Raw genomic sequence first — 27,917 nt, forward strand, 5'->3', positions numbered from 1 at the left:
AAACCCCTGATGAATATCAAGGTGTTCAAACACACATGCAGCTTCTCAATGAAGCGACACAACGGCATTTTCTGATTAAATTTTTAATTAAAATACGAATTTATCCACAGATTAAAAATGAAAGGCAGAAAAAGCAAAATGTAGCTACAATCAGGCACCAATGATACATGTTATTTCATATTTTTAACAATTGCGATAACGCAACAATAACATTATTTACTGATCTTTATTTAATATTTATTTATTCAACTGAAGACGGGCGGGCCGAAGCAGCCCGCCAAAGACATTCATGGATTCTCCATTATAGATAACTGAGTAAAGACCAAAGCTGATCCTACCCTCCCCCTCCCCCTCCCCGCTCGATACTCCTCTCACTACCTCACAAGAACTGAAGATTGAAAAAAAAAAAAAAAAAAAAAAAAATTGCAAGTGTCCACAGGAAAAAACAACACTAATTCAGTCAGAAATCAAGAGTAAGAAGAGAGTGGTATTTAATATCAGACAAGCTAGCCGTTTGGGTGGAAGTTGGGAGTGATTAACCACGCACACAAGTACTTCTTAAATAACCATCAGCCCTGAAAAACAGACGACGAAGCTGGTGCAAAGGAAACGAGACGCGCTGGAGCGACGGCGACGGCTACGGTGCGGAGTAGCCACGAGACACGCGGACACACACGGATGTGGCATGAGCGTAACAAGAGTTAAGACATCCCACCGTGGCAGTGGTGGACATGGCTTGGCGAGACATTCCGGCACTTGTGATTTGGAGTTTTCTTGAAATACGGGTGTTTTAAGGTGGGAGTGACTAAGGCAGGACGCTTCATTCACAAAACTACAGCTGCGGTGCTGCACCGCGTTAGAAAAAACCAGAGAACAAATGAGTCCCGCGGGCGCCCCTCGGGGAAGAAAACAGAATCGGGAGGTCAGACGCGTACGGGCGGGTACGGCGGCCGGACCGGGTCGGGGAGGAAGTAAACGTCTTTGGAGTGTACTCTTTGTTGTTACCGAGCGGACATGAGTGTAGCAACATCGATAAATCGTTGAAATATGGCAACTTCTCCACCAGCTTTTTAAGGTCTGGGTGATACGAACGTGGAGGTGAGAGGCTCAAACTTCTGGATCTCAGCACGGGACATTTTCTGAGATCCAAAAGAGCGAGATGAAGGTAAAGAGAAGTCCTGACGCTGCACACGGGGACGGAGACATTAGACCCTGTTTGAGACCGCAGAGGACGGACGTGACGGACTACAGCTCCACCAGCCTTCGCACTGGACAACTGAAGGTGAGGTTGAGTCATACAGATCACAGTCAGAGATTCACAATCGTAACAATTACTGCCCTCGTGCTGTCAGTTTAGAAATCCATGATATTCATGCAGTATTAACATAGGAAACAAAAAAACAGACCCATATTATCTTTTTCTAAACAGAAATAAATTGAATTGCAAGAAGAAGTGGATGAGAATGGCGTCTGGCAGTCGATGTGTTTCTTTACATTGTACTGGGATGTAAACAGATTCATTTGTTAGCCTGACTGACGCACACTTCAGTTCCTCCTGAGCCCGAAACCTGAACCCCACCCCTCCCCTCATCTCCCTCCATCCTCAGTCGCTTCCTTCCCGGTGTGACGCGCGCTCAGCGGATGTAGACGTCCCTCCCCCAGTCGTCCTGGTTCTTGTTGCGACTCATGTTGGCCCCGGCGTCCACAGGGTCCTGGCAGTAACGCTCCCTCAGCTTGGCACGTCCATGCGGCTGCGTCTGGCTCGGCATCGGAGGGTGGTTCAGGTTCTCCTGGTCCGGCTCGGCGCCTTCGTCTTCCCAGGAGGCCTGTCTGCCGTGATGCTGCGCCAGGTGGAGGCGGCTGCCCCCGCCCCCTCGGTAGGGCTCGGGCTCTTCGTAGGGGTCGGTCTCAATGTCCATGCAGGAGTCGCCGGCCTCGGTGTAGGCCGAGTCCCGGCTGCCCTGGGTCTCGGAGTCGAAGGTGTCTTGCCTCGACAGGCCTCGTCCGCTCCCTCCCCGCAGCTGGCCGCGAGAGGAGCGCATGTACGCTTGCTGCTGCTGCTGCTGCTGCTGCTGAGGCTTTCCTCCCAGGTCTGTCTGATAGTCATGCAGGGTGCCGCTCCCTCCGCACTCTGTCAGGGGCCCATCCCGCTTCTGCTCGCCGTGCACCAGGTACGGCCCCTGCAGCCAGACACAGCCATGCCACACAGCAAACATGCAGAGACACAAACGGCAGAGCGAAACCACACGTCAGTCGTTAGTCAGCAGGGTTAGCACGAGGCAGGACACACAGCAGACGACTTGAAAAAAACATCACAGAGACGCTCCGGCTGAAGGAGCTGTGCCGCTGACATGCACACGCAGAAACTCACAGGCAACACCCACAAACACAGTAATTATTCAGTCAGTCAAATAAACCACTTCTGCTAACTGATTATTTTAAACTCAGGATGCCGACCTGCAAACACACCCAAGCATTCAACAAGCTGCCTGAAGCTCTACCGTTACAACAGTGCCACCTTCTGGCAGATTGACCTCATGGCAGAAAGAAAAGCAGACAAATCCCTAAAAAATGATTAAATAAATCTTCAGCACAGGATGTTTTTTTTTTTTTTTAAGTGTAATAATAATTTTCTTGGATTATTTTTGTTGCTTTTGTAACGACAGCCTCCATAAAAATTGCAGGAGATATAAAAACAAGTTTCCAGTTATTTGGTGCACACCGTCAAAGACGGAAAAATCAGCCTGCAGCTCGTCATAACTGATGTGCAGCCAGAGGTAATTAGGCGACAGAGACGGGGCTGATTAGTACTCTGCGGTTAAAATGATTCTAAGAAGATTAAACTGGACAGAGTGTTAGCAACAGCCTCCACCAAACTCAGCGTTTCTGTTTGAAGAGGCGGACATGACTTGCTGTTTTCAGGGGCGGTGCCATGGCAACACAGAGGAGGACGGCAAACTGGATTCAGCCTCCCGGAGAAGAAAAAACAGTGGAGAAAGGAGGCCAGGGAGCTAAAGAGGGACGGGTGGGGGCAGCAGATATCGTTTTACTCTTGATTACAGCGAAATGAAAGGGGGGCCGAGGGCAGGGGGGCCTCGCGGGTTATTCCTGAAGTCCGGTGTGGTTTGATCTGAGCTGCTCTCACAGGTTAAACAGTGCAGACCTGCTCAGGCACAGACTACATCCTTTCACCTGTGGCTGCTCTTAAACTAGCTGTTCGTATGTGGAACCTCCTGCAGAGGCGTGTGAACGTGCATCTGTGTTTCTATATACAGCATAAACAGCATCTGAAGGGAGCACGCTGCTGGGCGGAGGTTGAGTTGCCGGAGTGCCCTCCCCCCCCACACACACACACCGCCGCCGCCTCTGCTGGGCTTCAGAGAGCGTGTTCTTCCTCTTTCCCCTCACCCGCGACAGCACCGTCCATGTCAGGCCACAGATCCATATTTCTGCGCAGGGAGGTGAGCACCTGTACCTGCAGGTTGGAGACGGGCTCAGGGGAGGCGGCCAGGGCTGCCGTGGCCATGGTGCGGTTCAGCAGGGGGTTGGGAGGGTTGCTGCTCGGGGGGTGTGTCGCCTTCCAGTACGCCTCCAGGTAGTCGGCCAGGTGCTCGCAGGCGTCCTCCAGCTGGTTCTCGTCCAGGATGATGTCAAACAGTTCCTGCGCAGAGATAAAAGGACTACTGGTTGGTTTTACTGAACCAAACTCAATGCATTTTTTGGTTGTTTTAACAGAAAGTCTTTTATTGGTTCAGTCACAGGGTAAAACTCACAGGTGGGCACTGAGCCAACTTGTCTGCTGCCACCATCTGCACATTTAGGTGTTTAGCCTGGGACTTCCCCCTGGATTTGATGAGCCTCTGGAGGACCTGCAGGGAGACGACAGCACTTCACTGAAACATCGATCACTCCTGTGACTGTCGGTAGTTTTATCACTTTAAGAGGAAAGACCCGGTACCCTGTGAGTGTACTTCTACCACTAGCGGCGCTATGGAGCCATGGCTTTACGAGCGGTGTGATTCAAGTACTGCTGCTGGTTTCACACTGTTCCACTGCTCACAGTTGGTGGTGGTGACACACCAACAAACTTAGCAGCACGCCAAAATGCTTCAGATAAGAGTCCTCACTGATTTGGCGACACTGTTATTGATGGTATCTGCAAGTGTGGTATAATACTACATATCCCAGAATTCTGGGGGCAGCAAATGTTCCTTCAGCTGCTACTTTCTAAGAAACATAACTGAGCAGCAGCCTGTGTATCTGTTTGCAGTGCAGCCAAATCAGTCAGTGTATTGATAGGCTGCTGCTGCTACTCTGTATGTTCAGCACTACTGCTACAAAAGTGGGTTTGATTCGATGAAATCTTAAGGATTATAACTGATGCCATACCTTAGGTGAGGCTATTTTGATATAGACAATGATGGGAGCCAGGGAGGTCTTTGCCAGCTGGGAGGGGTGGTTGATGGTGTCCGCATCCAGAGCGACCAGCTGCAGAGTGCGGGCCAACTCAAAGATGCGCTCGATCTCACTCTGCACCTCCGCTGAAGGCCCAGGACACAGAGACGACGCGTTAATACAGCGAAACAGAAAACCAAGCTGCAAGCTGCACGTGTCTCTGAGGAGCTGTTTCATGGACTGCACGTCCTTTACTTTGTGCACAAATACATAACCGACATGTTAGTTCTCAGTCATGCACGTCGAGGTTTTAGAGAAAACAGCTCCAAGCGTATGAATTAGACTGGATCACACTGAAGAGTTCCATTTATGCACAGCTAAATGGAGCAGTGCAGCATCCTCATTCTGCCGCAGCCTCCCAACATTTCCAATTTCCTTCTGTCCGTCTCATCTCTCTTATTTCAAAGTTGCGAAGGAAGGAGGCACTTAAGAATGAGATGCCTGTGGCACTTGTAATAAGTAATAACAAGGGCACAATTTCTCACCATGTAAAGAAAACAAACAAACAAACAAACAAACAAAAAAACACCCTCATCAAACAAATTAAGTGGAACATTAGTTTCTGTTAGCGCTAACAGGCACAGCGGTAACTCATCTATCAGGTGAGCCACTCAACTCCGTGGATTGCTTGGGTGTTTTGTTTTCATTGTTCCTCAACAACAGCCTATAAATCTTGGAATTTGGCAATTCCACCACTGTCCCCCCCGCCCCCCGTTTTTTTTTTTTTTTTTTTATCAGCCCGTTGACGTGTAAAGTGAGAGATTAAACCTGGAAACCAGAACGTTCCTCGTCTGTGTGGTCAAACCTCAGCGCCTCCGAGGTGTATGTGCCGCCAGCCCAGCGGCGGTGAGAGATAACGGGGGCGAGGCAATCTGCAGAGAGACGGGGCCTGCACACAATTTAGCAGCCTCCAGAGGGCTGAAGGATGAAGAATTAAAGCTGCAGCCAAAACACAGGGCCTCCGCAGAGTGATAAGAAACATGAACTTTAACTCACACAAAGAAATAGCGGGCAAGGTTTCCATTAACCTCAACCAGGATTTGGACTTTTGCAAATTTGGATTTGACTGCAGTGAGAAACTCGCTCCTCCGCCATGACTGGACAGAGTTCACCAGACGAGTTCCAGCTTCTATAGAGGCTATTCTTGGGTATGACTGCGCACATATACAGAGTAGTGCATGGATGGCATTATACGCAGGTCACAAAGGGGTGAGCAGTATGGAAAGTTTCCTCTCCGCTCACAGTCTGGAGCAGGTACCAGCCTCCCCGCCGCCCTCCCACGGATCTCTTCCCGATTTGGTTTTGTAATTCTTGTCTTTTTGTTAGCGACTACAGGCTGTCACACAGAAGTATGAGGAACAGAGAAACTGACAGGCAAGCAGACAGGCAGACAAACGATGTATGAGCAGATGATGAATATAGTGAGAAGAAAAGGGGAGGGAGGAAAGGGAGCGGCTTCTTTGTTTCGTCGCGAGGAGAGCATACGTACCCAGTACGTCTGAATCAACAGAGAGTGGTGGAGGAGGATGGGAGAGAAGGTGGGGCGAGGGGGAGGATGGGTGGGTGAAGGGCAGAAAAGACAGGATGAAGAAAGAGAGAGGAGGCCAGATCAGACTCGGGCAGTCAGAGCAGGCATAAAAGGGAAAAACTTGACACTTTCAGGTGTTGGCTTCACACGTGACCTTCTACCTTTATCGCCTCGCTTCTTTGAGCCGAGGCAGCCCAGTTTACTCAACAGTCACCTGCTTCGCTATATCGTTTTCAATGTCTCACCTCCTGCAGCACCAAGAAAACGTCATTTCACTCCTCACCTGCAGGTGCTTTAAGGTGTAAACATGTCTTTGTAGGTGCAAACCAAACTGCCCATAAGGGTACATTAAAGAAGAGATCTGGTGATTTTCTACAACAGGAGCTGGTTTATGTGACTCCTCTGCACCATCGAGCTGCGGCATCGTCCAAAAACTATTAAAAAGCATCAGTGAGCTGCTCAGTGCTCCTCTGATACAATGAACCATTGTAATTTATTTTGAGTAAATCCCACATAGAGCGTCCTGCTGCCATGAGCACTCACTACAGCAACAAATGTGTGTTAATCCACAGCTGAAAATAGTCCCGGACAAATGCAATATATCCTCCTGTTTATGTATGTATGTGTCTAAATAAGAAAGAAATACACTCAAAGATGTGAAGCACAGATAGTGGAAGGTATTTAAATGGATGTTTAGCAACATGACATGATGAACAGAAATGTTTTCCACTTTATCGCCTGTCAAATCACAAACTGAGATCCTCGTTCATGTCGGCCGTCTGCAGACTAAGTTTCTCGTGGTGGTGTCGCTCTGAGCTCTGAGGCGGCTCTGTGCCGTCTTACCCAGGCTGGAGCGGGTGCTGGAGCGCTCGATGATGGTGTGTTTGCTGGGGTTGTTGAGGACCGAGCGTTTGGCCAGGGAGATGTCCGCTGTCACCCGTGTGATGGATATCCTGCAACAGAGATGCGGCACACCGGTCGTTAGCGGGTCAGTGAGCAGAAGAAGGATGTGGATAGCGGATGCTGTGATTCTTACCTGCCCTCAAACTTGTGTTTCAGAAAGTCAAAGAGCGCTTTCTGCATCATGTCTGTCACCTAAAGAGAAAGCGTCAGGCGTAAGGTAACACACATGGAAGTGCAAATCGACGTTAGCGCGTTGTTAATTTTTCTCCTTACTTCATATCCTTTGAGCGACGGCCCGACCAGGATGATGGGTCTCATCGAGGGAACCACGTCGTAGGGCGGGACGTGCTCCATCTGAGCCAGGAAAAGTTCCAATCAGTGCACACAGCACACACACATGTACAGTCACACATAAATCAGCATTAACTCAACACACACGCCCCCCCCCCCCGTGAGCGCTCAGATTGATGGATGGCGAGATTCAGACGCTGGACTCCATCCGTCTTATTGACTGTCTGTGAACGTTTCGCAGGCAGGGATCGATGCCTCACTGAAAGCGCTCGCTGCTATTTCTTCGTCTGCTGTCTCACATAATTAAAGTGTCCATAATTAAACCAGACGCCGGGGTGTCAGGAGAGCTCTCGTGACTGCGCTGCTGCCCTAACGCAGACGTCATCTTCACACTTTCTCTCTCTTTGTTATTCATCAGCACTTGGTGTGAATTGTTAAAGCTGTTACTGCCAACGACTGCTGCAGCCAAAGTGAAGATGCACTTTTTAACATTAGTGCTTCAACTTTTCATTATTCTGAGAGATTACCTTAAATACACACATGTACACTGAGGGTAATGTAAATGTAAAAACAACTGTGAGCGCTTGGTGCATCTAGAATCTGATTTTCAGATGGCTTTTTAGAGTTTTTAATCCTATTTACAAACATCTTTAATCATTAATCCAAAGACGTTTGGACGCTGCCAAACAGAAATGATCCTGTCCGACATAAACTCAACTGAAAACAGCACAAAGACAATGTATTTCATCTTTGACCTCATCAGCTTCATTGATTTTTGTAAATATCTGCTTATTCTCAATTTGATGCAGCAACACATTTCAGGAGAGTTTGGACAGGAGCAACAGAAACACCTGTTTGGATCGTTCCACAGGTAAACAGGCTCACTGGTAACAGGTGAGAGCATCATGATTGGGTACGTCCACAAGCGAGGATGGAGAGAGGTTCACCACTTTGTGAACACATGATTGGATACAGGAGATGACCACATGAGCTCACAGTTTGTTTGACTGAATAGTGTTTTTATGTACTTTTCACACAGTGGCCCAACTTTTCGGGAGCATCTGTGGATGTAATCTATATAAAGAGCCCACTACATACTGTAGTCTGAGGCTTCCCTTCAGCCATTTACACTAGAAACCTTTAACCAAGACGTATATAGAACACCCACACAAAAGCACGATCCATATCGCAGCGCGTGAACTTTCGGCTTATTTGTACAATATGAATCATGAATGATTCATCCATACGGACGCCATAAGCATTTGTCCTATTTGGAAAAAGCCTTTTTCTCACTGAGAACGGCCACACGTCCTATAAGCTCAAACAATGCTGAAATTGGATTTTTTTTTTTTTTTCTTTTTTAGATCTGTATTCCAGGCCCACCCCCTCCTCTGTGTGCGTGCAGCTCTTACAGCAGCAGATCATGCTGGAGTGGCCTGCTCCACTACATTACATTACATAAAGCAGAGCAACGGAAGCTCATTTCACCTCATTTGTATTCACCGAAGCTAAAAATACCTATTATAAAAGTTTCCAAATGGCTCTTGTCTCTAAAGGGCCAGAGCAGGAGCAGTGAACGTAACAACGGCGCTCGCCGCTCTGAATAACATGAGCACAGTGCACAATTTAATGAATAACAGGGAGGACAGTGTTTATGGTATGGATCACGATGATAGTTCAATGTCACGCTTTCCTCGCCTTCTATACAATCATAACACTGCAAGATGCTAATGTCGGTTCTGTTTACATTAAATGAAAGATTTCCTGAATTAGATTTAAAACCCGAAAACATTTCAGCACTTTTTTTTCCTGCAGAACATCCGTCTCAATGGGACGAGCGCGAGTGTGGGTTTGCATGTTATTTTCAACACTTTTTGCATATTTTTATCTCGACACAACGCTGCTGTCCCTCCCAACATAACAAGCCTTTGTTTTCACGCCTTCCAATCGTGCTGAAGAGCAGAAAACAGCTGATTGCGGGGCTACCGTCACTCAAATCAGCCGTTATAAATGGAAAGGAAAGCATGTCGGGATGTGTTACTGTGCTACTCTGACTAACAGGGTCTGGGATGAATCTGCACCTGCATCTGCACGCTGACAGCCGCGACGCAAGCTCTGGGGGAATGACAGAGGCATCGCCGTGATGCACGAACGCTCCTGTGAATACTGTTGCGTCCTTGGAAGCAATGAAGGTGCAGTAAAATATTCTATTATTCACCGCAAGTTAGCACAAGGAAGGAAGGAAAACGTAAGACGACGGAGGATGAGGGGTGAAATGTTAGAGGTTAGTGTTGAGAACAAACCACACTCACCGACTTCTGTTTCTGTTTAGCCGGACCACCTATGGTGTCATTCCACACAAAGCCAGAAGAGACAAAGACAAGACACAAGAGCACATTTAGTTATTGACAGGTTAGGATTAGGAGGGGGATTGGGAGAGGAGCTGCGTATTGATTGAAACAGACTTTACGCTGACTGCCTCCGCCGTATGAAATACAGAAGAGATTCAATAAAACAGCAGCGGCAGCCATTTCAGAGTGGATCGGTTAGTTCAACGCCTCTCCCAGCCGACAAGCACAGAAGCAAACGTCCAAACATATCCGAGCGTAACCGTCGTGACCGCAGCCCGAGGGCCAAACAGCGTTAGAGTCAGGAGCTACAGCAGCAGCAGGAGCAGGGGCGGTTCAGCTGTGAGCAGTTAGTGAGAGACGGAGGAGGGAGGAGGTGAGCGAGGCGTCCCGGGCCTCGGGCGTTACCTTCTTAAAGAAGGGCAGTCGGTGGGTGTTGGCCTGAGGGGATGTTACGCTGCCTGACATGCTCTTGGAGGAGCGAGGGTCACCCTGGAACTCAGGGGGCTCCTCGGCATCCAGGTCGAGGGGGTCAACGTCAAAGGCCACAGTGGACATGTCCACGTGAGCTGATGAGGGGGGAGGAGGGCGGGCGGTGCAGAGAGAGAGGGAGAGAGAGGGGGAGAGAGGAGAGGGCGAGACAAGGCGAAGCAAAAGAGGACGAGAAATAACAGAAGAGGAAAAGCAAAAAGGGAAAAGAGTAAATAGAAGAGTGTGAGATGCATCCAGAGAGAGGCATGGAGGAAACTGCAAGAGATGGCACAAGGTGGCACAGAGTATGACTTAAACTGGAAATAACACTGACAAGAGCTTAAACGGACAGCACATGAGAGCATCAGGAGGCGAGGCACAGACGCAGGGCGTAATAACATGAAGAGAGGGTGAATTCAGCGTGACGACAGAGTCACAAAACCTCGAGTGTCGACGTGCGGAGGAGAGGCTGCAGAGGAGGGAAGGAGCAGAAGGAGAGAAGCTGAGAGGGGAGCTGGGGGTCGGGATGAGGAGTCTGTCGGTGTGAGGCTGGCAGGAGTGTCGCTTTTAAAGGAACTGCTTGGGATTTTGGGAAATACGCTCTCTTGCCTACAGCTGAGAGATGAGGAGACTGATTCCGCTGTAATGACTGTGAGCCTACAGCTAGCAGCCGTTAGCGTAGCTTAGCGCTAAGACTGGAAACAGCAGGAAAACAGCCCGTCTGGCTCGGTCAAACGGAGACAAAATCTGCCTTCCAGCACCTCTAAAGCTCACCAATTAACACATTACGCCTCGTTTGTTTAATTTGTTCAAAAGCCAAAGGGCAGAAAGAAATAATCCGGCACATAACGGCCAGTAAAATTACACAAACGAGATGGTTAATTAGTGCGTTTTGGATTAGATGTGAGGTGGATTTTGCCAGCGGTTCCTTTCTGCTCTCAAAAGGCGAAAAAGCTTATTTCCCAGAATGTCAAAGGTTTGCTTTAAGTCAGATCGGCCACTTAGGATGTACACGCCGTATCGGACAGATTACATCACCGAGTCCAGTTCAGTGGCTCTCTTTGATTAACAGCAAACCTTTAAAGTCGATCAGAGTTGTTTATTTTTCCCATGTTTGCACTTTCCTCTCTCCTGCTGTCTGTCTTGGATATCGAGCCTCAGCTCTCTGTGGTCCTGGCGATGCAGACGCACACAAGCCAGACATACTTATCAAGTTTAATGAGCGCGGTCCATCCTCGGCTCTATTTCAGTCCCGTCCTGTGTGCTAATGACAGACCTCCAAAGACCTCTCTCGCTTCACACAGCAGCCCACTGAGACGCCGTGATTCATCATCATGCCCGACTAACCGGCCAATTAAAATCTTCATCTAAATATCAGGCGCCTGTCTGGTCTCGCTCGCTCAGGGTTGCACACAAACACGAACGAAGTCGTTATTTCGCCAGTTGATGGGAAGACCCCCCCCCCCCGCCGTGACCTCACCTGTGCCAGGTGGGGTGGGCCTGCGTGTTCCTGTGGCAACATCCAGACTGGAGCTTCCTCCAGATTTACTGCGATGGAGAAAGGAGGGACAGATTATTGCCTGGTGAAACAAAGAGCATAGCTTCACAGTAATGAGCGCACGGTGATAAGAATCTTTGATTATCAAAGCGAGCAATTCCTCCGGCGAGCGATCCTCATAATTTACAGTAAATAAGGAGCCGTTTGACCTCCTGGTAATACAAAGTGAAGAGAAAAAGTACAAATGAGCTGCAGAATGTGCAGAATTTCATCAAAGTAATCAAGAGAGTCAATGAAAAAAACAACAAACACAATTAAAGCGTAATTGTGCTGCAAATAGCGTGTTAAAATCCAATCTCCCTCATTATTCCAGTGTTGATATTCGGTTTTGAATAATCAAAATAAGCAGATTTATTCTTGGATTTCTAGAAGAGATAAAGCCTAGACTACAGAGACCTACTGAATATATACACATTGTAGTTGCATAGAGGAATACGGTGACTCACTGCAGCGCTTTAGTCTATTTGAGGAAGTTTTACATCGCCTGGTGGGTGAAGCGTGACTCAGGTCTGACCTTGTTTTAGAAAAACGGGGCAGTCGTTTGTGATGCCGATACTGTAAACGCAGAGAGACGTTCAAGGCTACCTGGAGCTGAGTCGGTTCTGTCTCATCCTCTGCTCCTGCAGCTGACGGGTGTTCTCCAGTTTGACCGGGCTGGGGATGAAGCCCACCTCACAGCCCTCCTTCACCAGACGTCCGATCCACCAGTCGTTGTTGTACTTCTGCATTTAGAGCATCAGCAATCAATGACACACCGGCACACGATGTATTTACCCTTTCAGACACAGGTAGCACTCAATCGCATCTGTTATAGTACAAAAGCCTGTCGTGACAATAAGCCAAGATCATTTTCAGTTAAAGCGTCACTTTCATTAATTTACTTTCTTCCACTGTTTCTTCTATATTTGGATCATCCAGTTCTGCTCTCTCTGCAGCTCTTGTTAGTGCTAACTCCCACTCATGGCCTGGGCAGGGTTTAGACAGAAGGAGACGGTGTAACGAGCTGCTGTAAAACATGATCCCTCCAATCACTGCCAATTGTTTGAAGGGGCCGATCGCTGAGCCCCACTGTTCCCGACACCATCCAGGAGAACCATAAACATGAAGTCATTTAGCTTAAGGCTGCATTGGTACGAATGTGAAGTATTCTCTGTATCTCTGTGTGAAAAACATGCTTTTCACTACATAAATGCGTCTTTGTATTTAAGTGTTCATGGATAAGAGCTTGCTGGTGCTTCTGGGAGGTTCATACCTCTTTAATGTGCAGGAAGTCTTTGGCTTCGAAGGATATGGCCATGCCCTGCACAGGAACGTCATCGCTGGGGCCGGGGTTGTAACCGACGTTTGTCCGCACGGCAAACGCCACCGGTTTGGTCTGGAGCAGTGATGGGAAAGACAGATATTGGTATACAGACCCCAGCTCACCAAAAACACAGAGCTCAGTGTCTTCTTGACGCTGATGAGGAGGTTTGTCAGAACACTCAACATAACGGACGGAGATACAGTTTCTCTCTGACCTTTGCTTTCTCGAGCGTGGCGAGGGCCTGTCTGTCCGCCTCCTTCCTCAGAGCTTCGGGGTCCTCCTCCAGGGACACGTCCGAGTCCGACGGCCGGCTGGTGTACGAGTCTGCAGAGCCCTGAAACGCACAGTGAGGTCACATAAAGGTGAAGTGGGAAAAGTGCCAAAAGTGCACAAGAGGTCCACGAACGTGCAAAAACAAGACCAAGAGAAGCTGCAGGGTGTGAGTTTGAATGTCTGCTGTCTACACTGACAACCTGTTTGTTCATCTTTAAGCATTCCCGATGTTCTCCTTTTCACATTCACTTGTCTTAAACACGAAGGAGAGCGGCTGCAGCTCTGCCTGTGCAATTCATTTGCGGTCCAAATGTCGGGACCGCCTCGAGAAGCGCACCTCCGCGGACACAAAAGGGGCCTCGGCCTTCATACTGCATGAAAGCTGAAAGCTGACTCTGTGTAATTTGAGGCGGAGAGGATGCATAACAACAGGTCGACTTTTCCACCGCAGCCGCAGAGAGGCCGAGGTGTTAAATCTTTCTGCACAGGTACAACACATTCAGTGTGTAGGTGTGTCAAGTGGAGACAGAAAGAGGTAGAGAGGGAAAAAAAGGCCTGAGGACTGTTTATAATATTAGGGGGGGATATAAATTTCTCATGAAGTGGCTTCAGTTTCCAACACATCCACCACTCATGCACGGAAACTTGACTCTCTCCTGCTGACCCTCATCCAGACACCCATACCACAATAAAAACCCGAGCCTCCTGAGAGGGAGGCAGCCTCAACTCCTGAAATGTTGGAGTGTTCAACTTATATAACAATCCCACTTGTTCTCTCCTTGCTGTTTTTTTTTTTTTTTGAGCTGACAGGCTGCCTGGCGCTTTGTAGGAGGTGCTGACAAGAATGCGGACAGCTGAATGTGCCAGGCAGAAGAAGTGAGTCACTAGGTGTGGGCTTTTAAAATAGAGGTGAGAATGCGCAAAAGATGACATACGCCATATGTAATGATGATGAAAAATTCCCTGCACATGTGTAGTCAGACAACACAAAGAGCGCGCTCAGTGAGTAAAACAAGTATCTCCAGAACAGAGTTGACTGAAATCTTTCTATATCGGTGCCAACCTGAGAAACAAAATAATCTTTAGTAGCTTACTTTGTTAACCCATTTTTCATTTCACAGAATAACATCAAATCGCTCAGTCCATCAGATCAAAATCTACCTTAAATAAAATGCGTCTTCAGTTAGAAAAACTTCCCGATTTAGCTCAAGAAATCTTCCAGGTCTTTACTACTGAAAAAGGTTATATAAACCCTTTTGTGGCTCTAAAGGGAGCTGATCAAATGCCTTAAGTGATGTCACTTGAGTCTGAAGACACTGAAAACAAAGTAAAGGTGGAGGTGTGGAGCTGGAAAGAAGTGAGTTTACCACAGGTCCAGAGCTCGCTCATCATGTCTCATGGCTACATTAGCTGCTACTAGCAGAACACACCTTCCATATGGACCAAACTGTTGTTGGATAAAGGAAGAAGAATGTGTGGGGTAAAGGTGGCCTTGTTAAGACGCATCACCATAAAGCAGCAACGTCCCTGCTTTGATTTTGGACCTTTGCTGCAGGTCAACCCCCTCCATCACTTGTTTTCGGTCTCTATTTTCAACAGCCACCATCGAATAAAATTCCAAAATAATGTTCTTTTTGGAAAAAACAAAGATGAGGAGAAATCCTTGGTGGCCTTCTTCCAACACAAACCTGAAGGTCTCAATACACCCAGAGAGAAAAGAAGCGGTCGTGTGTGAGTGAAGCATCTGTGCGGTGCGTTAGCGTGTTTGCACGTGCATTCACGTGTGATTAACGCTCCTCTACGCCTCTGATTACCGTCCATGCGTCTCTTTAGGGTTTGAAATGACAGGACAAACACAGTTGTTGATTCTGGCTCAGCCACCTGTTGCATCGAGGCGCTCTGTGACTTGGCAACGGCCGACCGAACGTAGACACTCCCTGTTGCCAATGCGATGGCTGGCTACTCCCCGCATCCTCGGGCATCCACAAACCGTCCCCGCTTCCTGTTTCATTTACTCGTATGCAAACACACGCAGCGGGGCGCCCGCCTCCCACTCAAGTAGGAGGAAGGATCCTGTGAGTGACACGCAGCATCTAACGAGGACAGCCGCCCCCACTCCCCACCTCTGAGTCATCTTCTCAACCATACAGGTGCATCCCAACGCGGAGCGGCGGCTAAGTGAAGGCTAACAAAGCTTGATGGGGAACCCACGGGAGCACTTTTAGAGAAGTGACGTCTGAAACAAGCCGGGAGCGACCGGCTCGCTGCAACAGGTCGGTGATGCAGCAAAATGTAGAGCGAGAAAAAAAGACAAGACAAATGCTTGTGTCTCTGAGTCACTCATCCAGTTGATTCACGTCACACACAACCAGAGGAAATCAAGGGAAAGAAGAGACTGAGCAGGACTGACAGATTCATTCATTCAGTTAATACTTTATATGGAGAAAAAGTGACAAAACAGCAGCTGGCCAATCACCTCTCAGCGCTCTCTCTCCCCTGAAACACCTTTCAGAGCATGTGATAAGACTGTTGATTGACCACCTTCTTCTTCTTCTTCTTCTCCTCTCATGTCAGTGGGCCGTGTCTCTAATTTAGCTGCTTGCTTCACTTCACATACAGCTCCTGTTCAAAATAGCTACAGGTCACCTGACGACGGAGCTGCTTTCCTATTGGCGGTGTCAGACTAGAGACCCCAGCAGTGTCATAGTAACCAACTCTGCAGCTTATTACAGGCAGCCAGTGAGAGCTGCATCAGGAAGGGGATAGAAAGAAGATATAGGAATCAATAGTAAATAAAATACCCTGACGGGAAATCAGTGGCGGGGAAATTGTATAAAAGCTTTTCAACAGGTGATCAATGAAGTATCTTCTCACGCTGTGAGGCCGGAGCCCGGTCAACAGGCTGGAGGAGAACGCAGCACACGCACAACGCAGCACACGCTTTTACAAGCAAGACTCCCAAAATGAAACTTTCCTGTGCAAAGAAAGGTGAGGCTCGGTAATTACCCCGAAAATGAGCCTCCATTCTCTGCACAGTGGCTGCCACCATGATGAATTTACACCTCCTTAGCATTGATATTGAATAAATGGAGGGGGGGGGGTGCAAAAGAGCGGAGGGGGGTAATGGAATAAGGAGTGAGGGCGGGCCAGGAAAAGACAAGTGCTCTGAATAATGAGGGTTGAAAAGTCACCCTGCAGCACAGAAATGAGTTAGCATTGTTTCTTCTGATGCGACGGCACCTCTGCACATGGCTTCAAGACCAAGGGGAAAGTGGAAAAAAGGACTTTCTTTTAAGGTGTGAACATAAGAAGCGGCGTAAAAGCTGGACTAGTTGCTCTGCGAAACACAGGAAGTGATGGTCAGATAACAGGCCAGAGGTCAAAGATCTGAATCTACTACTGCCGTTAACAGCAGGGAGCTCGCAGCAGGTGCGGCTAAGACGTGATTCCATCTAAGAGCTGACACATCCGCGAACCCCTGCCCTGAGGATTAAACTGATAAAAATATCTCCAGACATATCAGCTCGGATGATGTGAAAAAACGAAAGGATAAAGAGAAAGGGTGAATATTAACTTCTGCTTTATCTGTGAGTCTCCTCGAGTCCCAGTCAACAAACCAGAGAAGAAGAAGGACACAGCATCTCATCTCAGACGGCTGAGAGCAAACCAGAATGCATTAGCAGTCGAGCCTTGGCGTCACTGTGTATTCACATCACACCCGGAGGCGATTAGCTCAGCGAAAACAGGTACAGAGAGCAGGAGGACAGGGGCAAGACGAGGGGAAGCGTGCCTGACAGGACAAAGTGAGGAACCACAAAGCGCTGATTTCCCGTCCGAAACTGACGGCCGGCGGCTGTAAAAGGCCATATTCCTATTTGTGTCACGGCAGCGTCATGGCAACCAGCTGGCCCGTGTGGCGGTGACTAGGAAGATGAGTCACAGTCTGAACGCATCAGAAATCCCCATTTTCACAACAAGCAAGGGAGGAAGTCCAATGACGAAAATCCTGTCATGACACAGCTAATAGACGCAAAATGACACAGAAACCAAGGCTGAGACTGGGGGCTCCTGGTTGTCTTAGTCCCTCGTCACAGTCAACTGCATCTCTTTGGGTTTTGGACTGTTGGTTCAATAAAAACAAGCAACTTGAAGACGTCGCTTTGGGCTCTGGGAAATTATAATGAGCACTTTTGGTGCTATAAAATATAACCGGCAGCAGTCGTCAGGCGTAATATGACTGAAAGTGATGATCAATGCAGCAAACTGTTTGTTTGTTATGCATCACATCAGACTACAACAGCCTGGTATAATCATATCATCACAAGTCGATTAATCAATACTGGATCAGGAGATGCACCGGTTCCAGCTCTTCACGTGTGAGGATTTGGTGCTTTAAGCTGAGTATCTTTTGGTTTTGAAGATGTAACCTTGGACTCTGGGAATTTCCCAGCGATGGATATTTTTAATTCGTTATAGATGAAGGATTAGTCGTAAAACACCTGACGGATTAAACTAATCTGTGATTAAAATGATCGCTATCTGCAGCCCTAATCATCGTGATTACGAATCCATGGAAAGTAAAATGAAAATACTGAAAGAAATCATGCACAAAGAGTGGAAAAGCAAACAACAGAGACCTTATGAAAGTGTGAAGCCGCACAAGCTAACAAGCTAAATCCAGACCCAGTCCAGGCCTGTTTGGGACAGGGGGACAGCCGTGAAGGAAGCCCCCTGAAATGGCCACAGTGCTGGGACGGCAGCAGAGGCGGCCGGTGGGACTGGAAGTCTAATTAAAAACACAGCGCCCTTCCAGCAGCTGCGGCCCGGCCCAAAATGGAATCACACTCAGAAGAGGGGGAGCGAAGAAAGACGCTTCACCAGGAGGTGAAGCGCTATCAGGGCACGGGCGGCTAGTTCTAGTACCCTGTCAAATCAGAGCAAAAGTGTCTGCTGGACTTTCAAAACTCAATCCAGATCCACGCAGAGTCACACACAAACTGCTTCCAGATCAGCCAGATGCAGCAAAGAGCTTGTAGATTCATGCAGATCCTTCTTACCACGACGGGCCTTTGGATCCTCTCAGTCCTCTCCATACCTCGTTTGCCACGCTCGCCACACCACGGCAAACCAAGGGGGCAACGCCGGAGTCCACAGACAGAGTTCCGTGTGTGTGTGTGTGTGTGTGTGTGTGAGATAGGGGTAACTAGTGTGAGTGTCTGTCTGCTAGTTTGACAAGTGCAGAAGTGTACATGTGCGTATGTGTGTGTGACAGGAGAGAAAGCCAGAAAAGAGTGCCGTATGTGTGAAACCAGAAGAGCGGCTCTCTTAACCTCCAACCCCTTCACACACACACACACACACACACACACACACACACGCACACCCCCACCCCCCACCACCCCCACCCCACCTCCAACCTCCACAACCCAGTGGAACGTGAACCTTGTGTAGAGGAAGGGAGCTGGAGCTGGCTGGGGGTCGGGTTGCAAGACTTGTGCTACATTTGCAAACTGGGGAAATATATTTAGCCCTGGCCGGGCAGAAACAGGGACATGAACACACTGAGACCCAGGAGGAGGCTCGGTATGCAGCCGTCAGCCATTCAATGCCCCCGCTGACGTGGGAGAGGGCTGGGGCAGTGCCCAGGGAAACCCCCCCGCCTCTCGCTCTCTCTCTCTGCTTCATTCCTCTGGTCCTCTGTCCTGATCTCGTTCTGTCCCTCTCTCTGTCTCTTTGTCTGTCCGGAAAAGGGTATCAGAAGACGGATTAATATGGATATGGGGGGGGGGGGTAGAAAAAGAGTCAGTGGTTCAGTGTTACAGCAGTGAGTTGAGGAGACACTTCACTATTTAAGCCCTCAGAGTGTCTGTTTAGTAGTTACCGCTCAAAATCCATAAATCAACGAGGTGTTAGAAACCCAAAATGATCAGCTGATCATGTTTCATTACAAATACTGACTGATTTTTCTATTCTAAGTGCACATAATGGGTGAAAATAAGCACGCAGCATGGGACAGGGTCACTGCTAAAAAGGCTAAAGGAGGCAGATAGGTGTGGTTGGACTGGTGGTGCTGAGGGACCAAAGTGTCCACTAGAGGGCGACCTCTGACACAGCGAAAGGGGCTTCTCCGTGGCTGCAGACCTGCCCGCCTCTTCCGCTCTTGTGTGAGTGGCTCATGACAACACAGCCAGCTGGGGAAGGTGAAAAAATGGAGAGCGGAGCCTCCAGTTGGCTCCTCCTGCAGCCGGACTGGGGCTCTGCTGGGATTCACATGTCACAGCATCTAGACCCCGGAGACCTTTCACATAGGGAAACCAAGCAAGACCTGATCTTGTCTCTGGAGAGATGGGGTGAAAATGGATGGATGGTGGTATTCAGGTGATAGAAATCAGTCATTCTGACAGCCTCCGGTCACTGAGCACCAGAGTTTGTATGCTCAAAGAAAGCATTGGAGTTATTCAAAAAGCTTCCTTCCCCACAGGGCGTTTCATCTAAAAAGCTCTGTGTTTTACATGAGCCTGAAAACTTTTCACACCTTGTGCATGACACCTATTCTACATCTATTTCGCTTAACGGTGGTATTTTAAGCCTGCGACAGGGAGATTACAGCACACAGATGGGAAACAGTCAACAAAGGCCTTCAGCTCGTTTCACAAATGCAGTTTGCAAGCACGGCTTACATGCAGATGGCAAATGGTGGCAGAATCCTGTTTCACAAATGACTGCCACTGGCAAACTGTGGTTAAATTTGCAAAGACTCCTGCATGCACATGCAGTTGTCGCATGTGCAAATGATCTCCTGTTGCAAACTGCAGGTTGGAAATTTGTCAAAACCACCTTAACCTTGACCCCTATGCCACCAGGACGCCCACATAAATTCACATTACCATTGAATCGAGCTGATGTTTGCTGCATCCCAATTTAGAGACTCAATTCTCCGCATTTCAGAGCTGATGTGTCACCAACAGTGAGACACCCAGCAGCCCATAACGCACTGTGTGCTTGTCAGTTATTTACTGGAGAGTCGAGGCCATCCTTATGAAATCTTTAAGTTGGGAAATGTCATGAGACGCCGTCATATTCACCAGGAAATGGCGGTTATCAAGCCACTGGTAAACGTATTACACTGAGTGGACCTCTGAAGAGGCTGCTGCAGGGCGAAAGGCAGCCTGACTCGAACTCTGCTGCGTACGAAGGAGCCTGTCGCTGGTATTTCCACTTGTTGGTGATAAACTTGGAGTTTCTTTACTTGATGCATTGATGAGGGCCTGAAAGGACCATTTGTTTTAATCGTTATGAGTCTAGACGGCTTGGTCTCGAGGTCCTCTGAAGGACCCTCCTCTGTGGTCTTTGTCCCTTCGAGGATTCAGCCACAGCCCCTCTGATGTGAGTCTGGATTAAAATGGGTGTTTTCTAGTTATTAATGATAAAACACACAACACATCGACGTTTAGAAAACACTGCTTTCACCGCAGCAGACACACGTTACTCCAGCAGCAGCAGACAGTCTCCGCTCGTCTTCGCACACCTGAAGACGGAGCGTGTTTTTTTGTTTTTTTTTTGTTGAACTCGACACACAAACCGGCACTGCACAAACACGTAGGCTGCACCCACACGCACACAAACCCATCTAAACATCCTCTCCTTCGTCTCTCCATCCCACTGTGCCTGCGCACGGAGGGAGATTCAGTGGCCCGGTTGCCATGGAAACCGGGCTGAGTGTAGCAGCCAGCTCCACCGTTGGCTGATTGTGGCTCGTGTGTATTTGTGTGTGTGTGTGTGTGTGTGTGGTGAGTGAGTGTGCACTTGCGTAGGTGTGTGTGAGACTGTAAAGCCTATACAGGGCTCTGCTTTGAGCTGTTGAAGGGGAGGCTAAAATAGGTTCTATGTGCAAAAACCTATAGAGCGCCTGCATGCTTCTTCTTCTTCTTCTTCTTCTTCTTCTTCTTCTTCTTCTGTGGATTCGAGCCAAAATCTAAACATGATGCGCAGAAACATTCATAGAAACGGCTGAATCCATTTTTGGATTACGTGCAGCATCTCAGCTGTTCAAAATCCCTGCCGCTTCCACCGCTCGCCGCGATGAGCGAAATGCGGCGCAACAGCACGAGGCAGGGGAGGACATTTATCTCAGGGAGCGTTAAATCGTCCTTAGCACAGGTAATGAGGTTCTTATGCGGTGCGAGCGATTACGAATCGTGCCTAACCTGCAGGCCCCGGCGCACGTGGCCCTCCAGCGAGCGGAGTCGCGGAGTTAATGAAGGACGAGGCAGTGGGAAGGGTGATGTGTGTAGGCGAGGATGCAGCTAACCTTTAGAAACCACAGGAGAGTTCAGCTCCCTGTGTTCACCAACAGCGATGTTTTCTCTTTTTTTTCTAAAGCAACAGCAGCGCTGAACGGGTAAATGTCATTCAGCACGGGGCAAATCACTTCCTCTCGCAAATGAAGAGGTCAGACGGAAAAAGGGGGACTCATTTAGCTGCCGCGCAGCGTGGCTTTGAGAAATGTCACGTCCAGACAGGGCTGCTGCGCGGGTGCGACTCGCTAACCCCGCCTCCTAAACTCCCAGAGAAGAAGAAGTGTTCCCGTCTGACAGAGAGCGGCTTCTTGACCCGTTTTCAGCCAGAAAATGACGACTGGCTCCTCCTCAACGAGCCAATCAGTGCATCCGCACCTGAGGCCGGGTGGAGTCAGGGTCAGAGGGGAGCAGCGTGGGGGCGAGTCGAACACCTGGGGAGTAATAATCACAACCAGAGTCCTGCACTGACTGAAAAGCTGCGTGTCGCTGTAGTCGCAGGGGTTTTACTGTTGTGACTGGCAATGATATCAAAGCCGTTTGGACGTGTGACATAGAGAAGAGTCTGTGGGCCGTCTGTGACACACACACACACACACACACACACACACACACACAGGTGAAGAGGCAGCGTCACGCCTCGTTCAAAGACAGTACGAGAGTTTAGTTTCCTCTGTGCTGGGAGGAAAACTTGGACATGGCAGATAAACTATGGTGCAAACAGAAATTTTAGGTTTTACAAGCTTATTTCAGACCTCCTGCACTACACTTAGAATAATAAACCTCATATTTGTTCAGTTTGCTCACGTCACATTCATTTCATATATCCCAGTCTCGGCAATAATAATGCAAATTAAGCTGAAAAAAAAAAACATTTAGAGGCTCAGAATCTAATTAAGGTGAATTTATTCTTTCGGAAAGAGAAAATATTTAAGGACTAACATGACTTGCATAAATGTGATTTAACAGGTTTAACCTTTTAGCTCGTAAAGGTAAAACTCTGTGGAGGTTTAATGGACCAATCACACACAGGTTTGCAAACAATCTCTGAGACGCATGTCGTCAGTGATCAGTCAATCATCAACCTTTAACCTGCAAATATTTTGATATATATGGATAATTTTAGTGTGTGTATTTATTCGTAAATACTAGTACATATTATTTTTATGATTAACAAGCCAAACTGTTGATGATTCCTGATCAATCACCTACTTTCATCCCTGCTGCAGAGACGTTTGAACTCACGGTGTGTGAAAAGTAAAAGTTGGATTCAAAAATAATAATTAAACCACGGCTTCAGGGAGATGAAGGGAGCGGCTGAACTCCCAGCATCGCTTTGACTCCATTAAACTTTCATGTGATTGCTCTTTAAACAAAACGAGAGGAAAGTTGAGAGTCTGGCGGCTGGATTAGCAGACTGCAGGACGGATTAAGTGTGAGACGTTACCTGTCGGACGAAGCTGTTGGAGGTGGTGTCAGAGGAGGTGCTCCCGTCCGAGCGCTTAAATCGGCTCTTCCTCTTGGCGTACTTTCCCTGAGAGCGGAGAGGTTGGAGGGCAGCGGACAGGGGGATTAGGAAGGGAAGAGAAACACAGAAAAAGTTTAATCGTGTCGCTCCGTAATAACTTATCTTGACATATCCGGTGGGGAACCTTGTTTCCGGGGAGCATGGCGGCCATTAACATTTGGCACAGCGTTTGTAAAAGCTTCCGAATATGATCGGCAGTCAGACGGAGGCAGAGATAAAGCAGCAAGAGTCCCGACTGGAGGGCGAGTCGAGCAGCGAGTCCACCAACAGCCTTCATTACTTGTCATTTCTCATGTTCCCATGCAAACTGGGACCTTGTAATCTGATTGGCGGACCTCTGGCAAATGGCCAATCCGGGTTGGGCAGAGGCCACACATTGCATTATGAGCCCACCCTGCCCACAACGGCATGGTTACACAATGCCGACTAATCACATTTGACGGCGATCAGGAGGCTGTGGCTGTTCTTCCAGCGGGAAACTGCTGGTGAGGATGATGTTTAGGAATAAAGCAGGAGGATGAACGTAGAGGATGTTTGCATGTTACGCCCTTTACAGAACAGGTAACAGATCTATGACCCAGCACACACCTGCGCGCTCATGCCTCCAGTGCAGGTGTACCCTGACTTCTCACGTTTTGTCAGTGTTTTGTTTTGTTTAGTCGATAAAATCGAAGTAAAACAGTAAAAAATGAGGAAGACGTGGCAAAATTTGAGTAACTGGACGTTATTTTAAAAGCTTCCTTGTTAAATTTCTTAAACTAAATGCTCTTGTCAACGGTGGTTTTCAGTCCATTAACTAACAAACTGTTTCAGCCTTTGCTGTGGTCTGCTGGTGTTGTGTTCAGGTGCTGGTCGGAAAAATGATGATTGAGAGGTTTGGCATGATTTGAGCTTTGTCGAGATTCCTCAAGATAAAATAATGAAAAAGTCTCTGGACCCAAACTCAGGTTACATCAGTATATAACATTTTCAGGTGATATTCAACCCAAACACGGACGTGGAGGGTCCACTGTCCACACACGCTTGCTTACAGCACACCAACCACACCACAACCTGCACACACACTGACTGTAAACACCGCACACAACCAGCCGCTGTCCAAACGGCTGTTCTTGGATCGGCAGGAGAGATCTGGTGGCTGGTTAACTACTCGCCAACGGTGATCCCTCCTCCACTCTGCATTTTGTTATCACTGTCACATCGTGTGCGACGGGGCCCGCCGAGGCCCTCGGATGAATGACGCCGTCCCGCCTGCCTTTAAACAAACACGACCTGTTACGCCAGCGCCAACTGGCGCCAACGTAAAAGCACACAGCGGCCGAGAGGTTTCCAGTGTTAAGTGACAAAAGAAAAAAAAAAACACATCTGTTCAACGCTCCTCTCCAACAAAACCCGAGCTCAGGAATTCATTTGAATTTATTTTCAACCTCCTGCGGTGCAAAAATAATGCATCCAGCCCCCGTGTGCCGCGGACAGGATGAACACACAGCGGGGAGTTCCACAGCGAACCAACGGTGATACACCCAACAACAATTACTGTGTCACCGCCGGCTTTTAATGTTAAACTTCAGCAGATGATGCATGAGAAAAGACGGGTGGATGGCATCTGCTGGTTCCCTCCTACACTGACTGAAGGAGCTGCCCAGGAATCATGACTCCTCTGAAAACGTTGTGTACATTGACGACTGAGCAGAGACTGCTCATCTTCTGCCTCTGTACATTGAGGATTCAGTTTGTTTGCCAGGTATTCTGGGATTTCTGGTAACACGTTCGACCCCGGACGATATCGGGATCTGGATGACAACATCCGCCTCCACAGCTGGTGCTAATGACCTTTCTCGTTATCTTGACTCTGCATTTATCAGATTTCAATATAAGTAGTTAAAACAGTTTGAGAAAACGTTGGATATGTGTGTTTTTTCCTGGTTTGCGTGGGGCAGAAGAAAAAGGTGGAGGTCTAACGAGTGAGTGGACGGATGCTCCTGTTCATACGACCACTTAGAGATCGCTTCATAATGTCCCGTCAGTGTAAGCGATGGGGGACAAATTTATAGACTGTATATAAACCTGGACGACGTGGACCACTTCCTCCTTCCTCCCGCCTCGAGGTCCCGCCCCATCGCGAGCTGTCAATCATGACTTCAAACCCACTTTTTATAGCATTAAATAACTGATTAAAACTACATTACCAAAAAAATGATGACTTGAATGCAGGAAAAGTTTATTTCACACGTACTTTGGTGTTTTTTTTTTATTTGCCTCAAGTCCCATCTGCTAACACGGAGGGGGCTGGAGCCATGTTTTCTGGACACCTGTCAGTAAGAGTGGAACCCACCGCAAAGCCTGTCTTCACACCTGGCTGAGACCTGGTCCCATGTGAGCCAGACCTCCACCAGGTCCCCACAGCCCAAATCTGATTACGATCCATTCTGCCGTGTGTGCTTTGCTTTATCCACATACAAATCTCTCGCTAATACCAGGTGTAAATGGGGTCTTAATTGCAAAGACCTGAGGGTGCGACATGACCAGACAATCAAACAGGCTGTAAACACATCCCCAGTTCAGCTCCACAGTCTAAATCCAATTATGTGCAAGCGAAAACAAAGATGAGCTCAACCCAGTCCTGAGGATTTGATCCAGAGCAGCGTGAAATGAAGGATGCTGAATCAGGAAGTAGCTCTGCAAACCCTCAATGTTGACAGCGGACAGTTAAAGTGATGATTTTCTTAGGTTCACCTCTGTTCTCATTTCCAAATAAGCGACTTAGATAACATGTTTCCACTGCTCGCCCTGCAGGAGCTGCTGCTGCGCCTCCAGATATCTCAGCAATTAAGCTGGCAAATAAAACCTTATCGGAAGAGATAGAGATCATAGTTACTAAAATAACCCGTGGTTCTCTTACGGACGCTCCGGTGTTGGCAAACTCGTCACAAGTTCACAATTACAGCAAACACGGTGTGTGTGTGTGTGTGTGTGTGTGTGTGCGCAGGCAGGTGTGTGTGTGTGCGTTTAGAGGGGTCTCCTCGATTGGAGCCATGATGAGGCGAGTTCCTGTCAGCAAAGGGCAGGGAAATGCCAGAGGAAGTAAGGAGGGAAGGCTTCCTGTTGGTAAACATCCTCCCAGATTAAGTGCATAATTGAGGAGGGTGTTGTATTGGAGCAGGGAGGGTGGAGGGCGGAGGGCGGAGGGGTGCACACCACATTAACGCTCCCCCACCCAGAACGCTCCACACATTATTCTGCTCACAGATATCCACGCCGATCTGCAATCTGACGGCGGCCGACAGACACGATCTTTAATCTAAGCAACCCTCGGGCGCTGAATTCGGATCAGTTCTCGGCCTGCAGCTCATTTCTTCTTCTGCGGCGTTGGGTGGAAAACCGTCGTCTTCAGGATATTAGAAACGCGTCTCGCTGCCCGTCTCTCCGCGGCAGAGTTATAAATACATACACCAGCGTGACCCGCCACAGGTCTGCATGAACTTTATATCTAATTGATCGGGGGTGGCGCACACAAACACAGCGTTCCCCGCTGCCTGGCACAAGGGGGTGGGGGGGGTCCATCTGCTTCTCGCCGCGGCCTCGATAAAGATCTGACTTCTAAAAACAGACAGGACGAGGTGAGACGATGAGAGCAGGATGGAGATAGCGGGACGCTCGAAGAGGATGGAGAAGGAATCAGGTGAGGGGGAAGAGATGCGAAGGAGCTGGGAGGAGTGGGAGTAAAGAGGAGAGAGCAGGAGTTGGCACGGTTTGAAGCGTTGGTTGTCTGTGCTGAGGTGTTTTTTTTTTTTTCCTTCTCCAGAGAGACAATGACTGAGCTCAGCGTGGGTGTGTTTGTTCTAGATATTCTCATCAATTTTTTTTTTTTTTTTTCCATCCATTTATGACTAAACGTGCCCACGGCGCCGTGTCACTTCCTAGAAGCCGCGGCTGATTTGTGGCCGCGGAAAGAGCGACGCCGCCGAAAGTTCAAGGATAAAACTGTAAATTAACGGGAAAAGAACGAGTTGAAGTCTGGAGGGTGGAGGAGAGCGTTTCCCCCTGATTAAAAAACAGATCTGAGGTCAGATTTAAACTCCAAAACCCCCAAATAAAACACGCCACAGCTCCTGTTCATAGGTTTGAAAACTTCAAATCTTTTCCTGACTCACCTCCAGCTAGATCAAACATTCGGCGCATCGTTTATTCGATTAATTACCGATTAATTAAACAAAAGGCGTGGTTTTCGTGAGGAGCCAATGAGCCGACAGCACAAAAGCGAGCGTTACATCATATCCTCACATATGGTCACACACCGAGGCTTATTAAAGCAACACAATTACCGGCTAGACACAAGCGAGGGATGGACAATAGATCAAAATACAGCACACATAAAAAGCGATGATCTATTTTTCCTTCCTCTGAAAATCATCACAGACTTTAACTGAGGCTTGAATCAGCGCGTTAGTTCGCGTTTCAGGCAAATTATGCGACTTAATTGGCGAACAACCTGTTAATCCTGAGAAGTGAAACAGCGTCAGTGCGATCGGAAAGCCTCCTCCGTGTAAATAAACGACAGTTCACGCAGTCTTTGCACATTTCTGCCCTCACATTCCCGCTTTCCTTCCGTGTCTTACCTGTGAGTGTGGATGGTGGTCGAACATGTCCATTTGGATCTCCTGGGTTGAGGTCGAAGGCGTCCTGGACATACTACTTTTCTGTACCATTGATTTAACTTTTTTGAAAATCTATTTTCAGTCTCGTGTGTTTATGATGGTGTCGACAGAGTCATCTTCTCTTTTCTCCTTTTTTTTTTTTTTTTTTTTTTTTTTAATTTTTTTATTTTCCGGGGAGGGTGAAGCCGCTGATGGATCTGCGCTGGCTGGTAATCTAATGGCAACAGCTGCCTCCCTCCAGCCTATAGCGTTACAAACTGGCGCACCAGGCTTTTACACTGGAGTCAAGACGACGGGATGACGC

At 48.3% G+C, this 27,917-nt stretch overlaps 1 protein-coding gene across 2 annotated transcripts; it reads right to left on the reverse strand.

The window, feature by feature from the left end:
• Positions 1–71: 71 nt before the first annotated feature.
• On the reverse strand, positions 72–27,875 carry cacnb1 (calcium channel, voltage-dependent, beta 1 subunit). Of its 2 annotated transcripts, none has more exons than XM_076751936.1 (14): positions 27,575–27,875; positions 22,875–22,961; positions 13,072–13,191; positions 12,807–12,929; positions 12,140–12,276; positions 11,477–11,544; positions 9,490–9,518; positions 7,160–7,240; positions 7,020–7,078; positions 6,827–6,936; positions 4,390–4,541; positions 3,774–3,869; positions 3,476–3,661; positions 72–2,180 (listed from the first exon to the last, which is right to left on the reverse strand). In XM_076751936.1, exons 1-14 carry the CDS (start codon positions 27,662–27,664, stop codon positions 1,635–1,637), a joined length of 1,884 nt encoding a protein of 627 aa, XP_076608051.1. In that variant the 5' UTR covers positions 27,665–27,875; the 3' UTR covers positions 72–1,634. The 2 variants fall into 2 exon arrangements, with proteins under 2 accessions (XP_076608051.1, XP_076608052.1); XM_076751937.1 differs by lacking the exon at positions 9,490–9,518 and adding an exon at positions 9,934–10,094.
• Between the last annotated feature and the right edge of the window lie 42 nt (positions 27,876–27,917).

Source organism: Chaetodon auriga, chromosome 16 (assembly GCF_051107435.1).
Source record: "Chaetodon auriga isolate fChaAug3 chromosome 16, fChaAug3.hap1, whole genome shotgun sequence".
Lineage (NCBI taxonomy): Eukaryota > Metazoa > Chordata > Actinopteri > Chaetodontiformes > Chaetodontidae > Chaetodon > Chaetodon auriga.